The 10,360-nt window shown below is 40.3% G+C and overlaps 1 protein-coding gene across 1 annotated transcript; it reads right to left on the bottom strand.

The window, feature by feature from the left end:
* Nucleotides 1–4,706: 4,706 nt before the first annotated feature.
* nccrp1 (P1, F-box associated domain containing) lies at nt 4,707–8,472 on the bottom strand. Its single transcript, XM_084178232.1, has 6 exons — nt 7,857–8,472; nt 7,083–7,163; nt 6,846–6,942; nt 6,099–6,194; nt 5,725–5,863; nt 4,707–5,598 (listed from the first exon to the last, which is right to left on the bottom strand). Exons 1-6 carry the CDS (start codon nt 7,996–7,998, stop codon nt 5,452–5,454), a joined length of 702 nt encoding a protein of 233 aa, XP_084034358.1. The 5' UTR covers nt 7,999–8,472; the 3' UTR covers nt 4,707–5,451.
* Nucleotides 8,473–10,360: the final 1,888 nt, after the last annotated feature.

Below are 10,360 nucleotides of genomic sequence, written 5' to 3'. Positions count from 1 at the left end.
CGGGTGGCAACAATGTCATAGTTGTTTGGACCAGACAGCATCAGATACATGGCCTACACGTAGAGAGAGAGAGAGGGGTGATGTTTCACTCGCTTGGATGCTTTCTCCTGTGAGATACATTCAGCCTCTTGCGAATTGAAGGAAAATTATGAAACACAGAGACGAAAGATAAATTCTTATTTTTTTTGGTCAATTTTTGGGGGAAGCCTGGATTCCCTTGGCATCAATGAATACAAGCCACTGATGAATGCATTTCTATAGCTTCCAAAATATTTTTTACAATGGTGTCATGGTGGCTTCAACACAGCACCCCCTATCAGTCATCTAGTGTATATATAAATAATTGAACATACCCATAAGTGTTCGTGATTAATGATTTCAAACGTTTTATGCAACATTATCACAAGTGACTTGATGCCTAGTGTGCCAAAAGCGATTTAGAGTTGCTGAATGGGTGTTGATATAACGGTAATATTAACAAAATTCCACTTTTAGCAAGCTTTGTATGATTCAGTGCAATATTCCTATCACATTATTCAAAATTTCAGAATTTGTTAAAAATACAACAAATAAAAAATACATATTTGAGAGAAAGAAAAGGGGGTTATGCATGCCAACATACAGTATGTGTCAGGAAAAAATTATATGAAACGTTTTACCATTGCAACATTTGATGTAGAGTCAAATGGTTGTTTGAAGCACGCTATTAGTTCACAGCTGGCGATGCCTCATCCCAATTGGTTATTCCCCATCATTTGCAACAATGTCAATAAGCGTCATTACTATCTTTCCTTTGCGGTACCTCAAACTGTCGTGATTACCAGCTGATAAACTTTTATGAGTGGATTTTACTCCTGGCGGGGCAGTGTCTTACAGTTTTTCGCAATCGTGTACAAGACACAGAACTCCGTGGCCTTTTGCAAAACAGTAAATGCTTTTTTTAAATGTAGTTGCCTTCTCAAAACAAATACATTCATCAAAACTATATTATGAAAAATATACAAATATATACAAATTAGACAGTCCCCATTGCCTAGATATTTCCCTATATTGTACATAGTATGACACTGATGGGGTGATTTAGAATTTTGTGCAGTAGTATTTACTGATTGCCAAAAACAGTGAACACAATTGCACATTTCTCTTCTGATGAAAACAATGTGTTAATATTCGGTGAACAAAACCCTTAACAGTGAATTTTGTATTCACTGATTACATTTGTATTTAAAGTTTAGCAAAAGGTGGTCTAAGATATGCAAGTCAGGTACAAAGCGAAGAAAATGATCAGAAGTTCTTAATGTATTTAAGCATTTGATCATTGCTGTTCTGCTATAGATACGTTTCAACACAGATCCCAAAACCTACTCTGAGCTGGGAGTTTTTTAGTCTTAGCATGTAAATCTTGGTGGGGCAAAAAAAAAATGTGGGGGGGATGCATGCCAGCAAAGCCACTACACAACCCAACACTAAACAATAAATTAATTGCACTATAACGGTGACAAACGGTGCCCACAAACTGTTAGGGCCTACATAAAGCTGTTCCAACAGCAGAGTCCCAACAGCAGTCCCAACACCTTAACACTGCTACACCTGGCTATCAGCAGAGCCTTGTCTGGCAGCGAAACAGTTCATTCAGCCTCATCATTTACTGCCTTTTAAAAAAACATAACTGATATGGCTGACTTGCTTAAACAAATGTGGTTTCTACTGGCAATTGAGATGTACAAACTATGGCATAAGGGGACGATAAGCGGATAAGAGGCAATCCGTAATTTCGATTCAGACATGAATGAGCTGGCTAGGACGGACGTAGTCAATATACCTATTTGTTCAGCACTTTTGAAATGTACAGCGACAGAATTCAGAACATGGGCTGTTCTTACAGTGTTCTCCCTGTACATCAAGTCAGAACCGTAGGATAAATAAAGGAGGCATATTAGCAAACAATGAAAGCTCTTACAATATTCGATGATTACATTTCTCTAAAACAGATTATAGGCTACATGTGCACCACCAAGTCAGAACAGTAGGCGAAATTAAGAGGGGAAAACAGACCAAATTATTAGGGTGAGGCACATGGGCTACTAACAGCTTACTACACAACATACACTTAGTATTACTTTCTTAGCTACAGTATACATATCACCCTGGCATATTACATAATTTATGCAGCAGCATACAATACATTTTTGGACTCACCTTGTTGTGATGTGCTCACTTGAACAGGAAGGTGGTGCGGCGGTCCTTCGTGGGCAAATTTTGTCATCAAAGTTTGTCATCGAAGTCTGGCATTCTCTGGATTTATAGTGCTTTCAAGACAACGGGGAACTCTGAAAAAAACAAGGTTGAATCATGATGACGTCAGTGATCTTCAGGTCGTAGCTCTAGAAAGAGGCCCGAGTTCCCGACTTACAATTCCGAGTTGGATGACCGTTCAAAACGTATTTTCCCAGTCTGTACTTGTTTTTTCCCCGAGTCCCCATTTGTCTTGAACTCACTGAAGTCAGATTTCCCAGTTCCGAGTTAAGTTGTTTTGAACGCGGCAGAAATCATGCTGGATTGACAGCATGGCCAATGTTGAATGTTTATAATTTTAAGCTTGGAAAAGAGACCCTTAAACCCAGATTTGGGGCCACACACCCACTCCACTGAATAGCAGGCTAGTGATTGCTTTGCAATGCTTGCAGTTAGCCACTGATTCCTTCCAAACCACTCATTGTTGAATTTGCGATTTCCAACTTCTTGTGTAATGAGCACCGATACGTTTTATCTATAATTTCTCTTCATTATTTCTCTTCATATGACAAGGATTATAAAGGATTTGCCAGTAGATTGTTGACTTGATTCATGATGATGACTGCTAGCTAAGCTTTTCAAAGTATGATCTTGACATGATCAGTCCAATCAAAGCTACTGTAGATATATGATTTGACGTCATTTTATCTGTGCCTTCTTGGATGGGCACTTCTAATGTAACTCTATGGCAGCACCCAAAGGGCTTGAATTTTCGAGCTCTCCCTTAGATTTGCCGGTGACTAGTGTCCCCATGAGTGAGAGAACACTGAGCCAATCACGGCGCAACTAGAGAACATTACCAACCCCTACACTCAGTATTTTCCGCTGGCTGCCCAACCACCACAGAAAACACTGAGCTAGGCTGAAACACCTGCATTTTGGAGCTGCCTCACTCAAGAAAGCAAAAACGAGACCATGTTTGTATGCGGCTTTATTAACTCAATGATTCTTAATTTTTACATTGTTTGCAAACTGATATGTGACACATATTAATGCAAAAATAACATGCAAAACAGCCCCCCCCCCCCCCCAAAAAAAAGAAGGTTTTTTTGTGCCAAAAATGTGGCTCTGCCCCACCTGCCCTGAATGACGGGTCGTCACTGGTCTTACAACATATTTTAATGACTGACTGTCTATAAATAGGACGCATCAGAACACAATTTAGGCGATAAAGTTAGAAATTGAGTTCATATCACGGACATTATTCACTTATAATAGGCTAATAAACATGGCCTAAGGGAATAAGAGACTTTGTATTCCATTGAATAAAACTGAAAGTGTAAGATTTAAATGGGAAAAGTAACCTACAATTTAGTAAGCTATTATGTTCTGTGGGTTGACATGACAAAATGTGTCTAATATTGTCTGATATTGATTTAAAACGTATTTGAAACTTTATATTCTATATAAATTCAAACAGCATAGATAACATGAACACCTGCATTACATTAAACATGCTCAACCATGATGGTCCATTTCCAGTCATGACAATTACAATTGCCTAGAATGAACGTAGGCTACGTAGCGACGAGAATCGACAGGGGGATGCGCACTAGTTGAGCTGCTGAATAGTTGACCTCAAAATAATATTGATGATTTACTTTAAATTATTTACATGAAACAATCTGTGTACACACGCACAATGTTAAACTGTATTGTGAATAACCGACAGAAGCATAACGGTCAACTATGAAAAAGTATTTCCGTCCACCTGTCATTTATTCTAACCATGAATTCTTACCTTGTCGCCTATGGCACGTTTCGCCGTAATGCTGACATTGCTTCGAAACAATCAGAACAGGTCCCCAGTAAAACTGTCCTCTTCTCCCCAAACAGGTGGACTCACAGACGCACTTTCCCGTTTACTCACATTCCCCTACTGATGCTGGATTCCATGCGGGTGATCACACACAGCGTAAACTGCGCAACCGCGAAACCAACACTATCATTGGTCTTACAACGGACCAGTCTCTTTATAGCAGAGAATATTGCCGCGTTCACGTGCTAGTCGGAACTAGGAAACTTGGATATTTCCGACTTCCTACCTGGTTGTAGTTGTACACGTGCCGCGTTCAACCATTAAGCAAGTCGGACATTTCCAAGTTTTCTAGTTCCGACTAGCACGTGAACGCGGCATACATAGAAGGCCTATGAAATAAAATGTACTAAAGTACTGTTTAAAGAAGCAAATTAAAGGGAAAGGGGTATCCCTAGTCAGTTGTACAACTGAATGCATTCAACTGAAATGTGTCTCCGCATTTAACCCAACCCCTCTGAATCAAAATAATAAGTTTAACATTAAGTAGGCTAGGCTACTTATAAAAAATATGAAATACTAGAGAAAGAAACGTAAAATAATAAATACTTGCATTTAAGTATATGTTCAGAAAAAATATTTGGGTTGATAGGAGACCTTCATTCAGCCCTACATGACGTTAGGGCTACATGTTTATCTCCTACTTAAATGGAATATTAGTCTACACATTTCTAGTTGGCCTCCCGAGTGGCACAGTGGTCTAAGGCACTGCATCGCAGTGCTAGCTGTGCCACTAGAGATCCTGGTTCGTATCCAGGCTCTGTCGTAGCCGGCCGCGACCGGGAGACTCCATGGGGCGGCGCACAATTGTCCAGGGTATGGGAGGGAATGGCAGGCAGGGATGTAGCTCAGTTGGTAGATCATGGCGTTTGCAACGCCAGGGTTGTGGGTTTGATTCCCACGGGGGGCCAGTATAAAATAATGTATGCACTCACTAACTGTAAGTCGCTCTGGAAAAGAGTGTCTGCTAAATGACGTAAAATGTAGTTGCATTTGAGCCTATTAGCGCTATATAATACAGCTGTTTGAAGATTGGTCCTCACTGCTCATGTAGGTCTATTTGTAAATGGCAGACTGAAAGATGTCAAATGAAGTGTAATCAAAATGCTTGACTCATATCCATGAGAATATGAAGGTTCTCAACAAGAATATCAATGTTTTTCATTTTAAAGATGGTTTCTTTTTTATTTTAAAAAGTACTTTGTAATGTAGAATGTAAAATTAACCCAATATATGATCTACATTTCCACTACCAATGACTGTAAATATGGACATTGGACGCATGGTCTAATGTGGATATCACTTCCCAAAGTGTCCATTGTGGTCCTTCAGAAGGTTTTCTATTGGCTGAATTTGCTTGGCTTGACAAGGACAGTACTTCCTGTGACCAGGGTGGGGAAGAACTCCACCATGAACTTGTTCTTCAGTCTATGGAGGAAGTGGACATACCTCACCCCAGGCCCGTAGCCTGAGAACACATGGGACACCTACATAGACAGACAGTTAGAAAATGACTTACTGCACAAATAAGTATATAAAATGATCAAACAAAATCAGTCTTTCAAGCTAATATGTATAATAGAAACTCATAACAAAACATGTCTAGGCCCCACCTCTTTCCAGTTGTGGGAGTATTCACTAAGCTCCTCAGTGGGGCTCACGGTGTGTTCTGAGATGACTGTCTGTCCATCTGCTCCCAGCAATCTGACCCGCAGCTGGTAGATGGACTCGTGCAGTTGGCTCTCCTCATACCTACAGGGGTCAAAGGTCAAAAACTGTTCCTATGTATGAAGAACGAAAATATGAATACAAGAAGAGCCGATCTAACAGTGTTTGTTGCATAATGTTGTGGTTCTGGATAGAGGTAGTGAAACACTACACTGATTGCAACATTATTGGAGTCCCAAGTTGTGATGTTGACATAGACGCATAGTAATGTAACATGAGTCATGAATGCATGCTTAGGCTATGTCAGGTTGAAACCCACCAGTCTTTGATGACGATGTCAGGTTGGAAACCATCCAACAGCTCGTCCCATACTCCCTCAGCCTTCAGGTCCACTCTCTGCTCCAAGGTAAACCAGCTGAGAACACAGAAACACAGCACCAGTCAGAGATAATTCAGTATCTTTCTATCACCGCCTCTGATAAGACTTAAAGCATTTAGGTCTGGTTTACTGGCCGCACCCAGATTAAGACTAGTCTTGGACTAAAAAGCTCTTTCAATGAAGAATCTCCAATGAGAATGTGTTTAACTCTGGGCAAGGCTTAAAGAGAAATGTCACATTTTTTTTACTTCATATTCATCATCTCCAGCACCACCCCAACATCAACGTGTAAAATTGCACGTTTCTATGTTTTGTAGTAAAAAAGATAGATGAAGATAAGTGTTTCCAACTACATCATTGGTGTGCATAGTGTGATTTTAACTAATTATGAGTAGGCATTGCCTACCAATTGCTTGATGATGTCATTGAAACGCTTATCTTCTTCTATCTTTTTTACTACAAAACATAAAAACGCACCATTTTCTCATATGTTGATGTTAGGGTGGTGCTGGAGATGATGAATATGAAGTAGAACATTTTAGACATTTCCCATTAATCTGGGTCCAGGGAATGTGCCTTTAGAGGGAGTGGTTATACGACTAGCTTGACTGATAGTGAGGCCCATGACAAGGTAAGGAGGGGTAGCTCATTTGAACAAAGGTGACAGTTAGTTGTCGCTCACGTCACCTGTAGTTAGGCAGGTAACAGATGGTGACACCCGGTGGTACGCCGCTGGCGTCATAACCAAGGTCCTCTCTGCTGGTGGTCCAGCCGGTATAGTCACCTATAGATTGAAAGATATGAATCATGAAAGGAATTTCACTTCATGTTAGAAATCAATTAGGTCTACCCCTCTATTGCTTTATGGTCTTATAAATGGAAATAATAGCCAACATTTTGTTCTTGTATACTGTAAGTATGTACCCTCTGGTTCAGAGCGAGGAGGTCCTTCTGGAGGAAACCCTGTCAGTTCACGCTCGGGAGGAGGGGAGTCCTGACTCACACCTGGGTGGGGAAGGAGAAAGACAGAGTCAATATAACAACCAAGGACTTTAACCTACAGCAGTAGTATTCAAAGTCGGGGTCGTGACCCCACTGGCAACTGCATTTACACCCATATTTATACAAATTTAACAAAAGATTAAGAGTACAGATTATTGTATGGGACAATATACAAACGTTTTTGAAAAACACAATTTCACTGAGTAAATGTATTTATTGGTTTCTTTTCATTTTGATAAGAGATGAAAATGCAATGAATTTAAGGGGATTTGTTGATGTAAAAATCGACATTCACCGATTTTAAAGTTGTGTCATTAGATTTGGAGTGGGGTCGCGAGAAATTCTTGCGGAAAAAAATGGGGTCCTCGCTGAAAAAGTTTGAATACCACTGACCTACTCTCTAGTCTAAACCTGTTTTAAACAAAAGAAAACCAACGATTGATGTTCAAACACTACACTACTTTCTCTATGTTGTAGTGTTCCTGAAAACGTAATATGTACCATTGAGTTTTTCAAAACCCTTGTCCCCTATGGCAAACCTTGCCTCCGATATGTCTAACATAGACGAAGGTACTATGCCAGATCAATGATATTAGCTTTACAACTTTTAATTTTTATTCCGGTGAAACCTAACACCACAGCTGCAGTAAACATACACCACTATCAATACAGATCGACATATTGTGACGTAACTACCGTGAGGCGCAGGATTCCTCAACAAATTTCGACCGAACGGCTTCGCTTCGTAGACGAACTTCCAATCCACACTGTCGGGCAGCGAAATGTCTTTAATATTCCACTCTGTCTCGCATCTTTTTTTCCAGTCATTAGTCGCCATTGTGTGATGTGTTCGTATCCAGCGTACAGTGAAACAGGAAGTGTAAAGTCGAACGCTGTAATTTATAATAGTAGCCTATGCCCCACCCTTAGCCTACCTGGAAACCCGAAGATGAATTGCATTGAATTCTACGTCGGGCAGAAATTAGCGTTTGAATAAGGAACGTTTGCTGTCACGACTTCTACAAGCAAGAATGTTGAATAAAATGATATTTTAACCTACTTTACTGGTTGTCTGTGCGATTTGTCCTTTTGGAGGTAGGAATGTGAGACATATCTACAGTAAAGTGTAATTAGGCTACATCAACTTTTTAAAGCGCTGGTAGTTTGTTCAGATTTCCAGTAAAGTACATAAACATTTAATTGTATTCAACATTATGTCAAAAGCTCCTTTCTGCCCGACATATAATTCAATTTCGGGTTTCCAGGCAAGCTCCACCCCTGGAGAAGATTGTGATGTTTTCTCTTATTCCCTACTTCTTAAAGTTGCAGTTGTCACAGATGTCCAAGTAATGCTGCATTCATAACAAATTGGGAAAGTGGTATTTACCACATATGACTGGGAAAAATCCACTAGAACTCCCAACCAACTCGTAATTAGGCTATTAGTGGGAAACTCATCTATCATCCCTGAGCTAAGACTTCACCCACATGCTGACCTATGACCTCACCTACTAAGGAAATGACCTGGATAACAACTTTTACGGTAATAACAAAACAGTATTTATAAAAAGCAATCTATTAATATTTTTTTTTAACACTAACATTTGTTTACAAGCATGGTAGCTGTAGCCTATTTTTTGGTTATGGTTGATGCAGCTTGTTGGCCATTAGCCAATTAGCATTTCTCAACTAGTTAAAAGCACCTGAATGCATCCAACTGGTGACTTCATAACACCTTCCCACTTGGTTATGAACACAGCAGAACTACTACAGAGTAATGTATAAAGGATATTAATTAATTAATCCATTCATTCATGCATTCATTCATTTATTCATTCATTTAGTTTACATTCATTTGGTCAACTTGAAGCTTCAACCAATTTAATTATTAGAAAACACTAATAACATTGGGGAAAATAAGAATTGAATAGGGCATATCTGTCCAATAACTATCCCCTAGTGACTACACTTTTATTAGAGCTAATTTAGACTTTATTATAGGCTACATATTGCTTTACAGACTATGCCAGGGTTTATTTAGGCCTATCTGATGTTTGGTTGCTTCTCTATGGGCATCACAAATAAGGTTCTAGTTTTTTAATTATGACCTCAAATAGGATTCTAAACCAACATTCTAACGAAGCACAATCAATAGGATAAAAGCACAAAATAGGAGGCAAACAAGGAGGTCTAGGAATGAGGCTATGTAGGGTCTGAACCTTCAGGAACATAGCCTACGCCCTCCGCCTTTCAATTATGAGTTTCCAGACAGATAAAACGCTACAACATGTGTGGAGGGAACCTGTGCGGAAAACTGAAAAGGACCATTGCCACCGGTTGAAGGTAAGTTTCACCTGTAGCACATGAAATGAACATGTTTTATTATCTGGTTGCCTACAAAAATGTTTGATGGGAAACACTAGTCCTCTGTTAAAACACAAGCCATGGAAATTAATAAGAAGGGGTTGGCCCACTATTGCTAAAAATGTGTCATAAACAAAAATGGCCTGCCCTCATACAGACATTATTCCCTTTAGTCTCCTGGACAGCTGTCTCCTGAGCCACCAGTTGTAACAGTGCTTTCAAGGGACGGTCGAACCAAGAGCCCTGGTATAGGCAGCCACAGAACAAAGAACACTACCATAGAAGAATACCGTAGAGCACTAAAGCCAGACAACTTCAGCAAAAGCAACATTCTCAGCACAGAAAGAAGGAAAAATGTCAAAACAGTCCGAATAGACAACTGCCAAAGTGACAGAACAGACATCAGGCCTGGCGTTTCTGTGAGAGACAACATTAGCACAGACAAGTTGGGCCACCTAAGCTACAGGGCAGAGGCCCTAAGAGAAGACACTCACTTTATAAATGATTGTGAGCAGCTCAGAATGGACCAACTTCGGACAGTCCACCCCAAAGCAGACAGCATTGGGATAGATCCGGGTAGAGACCTCCGTAGGACAGACATTGCAGACCACCACTCTGGAGTCTCAGACTACCAGAGGTCAAAGGCCCTGGACACCAACATCATTGGGACATCAACATCCCAGTCCAATGTTTTGCACCCGTGGCAGGTTTGGGACGGAGGTGCCAGATATCAGCCGAGGTCCTTGCTCTGTGATGTTGGCACACAGACTTACCTGACTGCCCTAGCCCAGAGTCCTCACTCCATCCCAGGCCCTGACACTGAACCTATCATGGGT

Source organism: Coregonus lavaretus (genome assembly GCF_964263955.1).
Source record: "Coregonus lavaretus genome assembly, chromosome: 15".
NCBI lineage: Eukaryota > Metazoa > Chordata > Actinopteri > Salmoniformes > Salmonidae > Coregonus > Coregonus lavaretus.
This window is presented reverse-complemented; position numbering and strand designations above follow the sequence as displayed.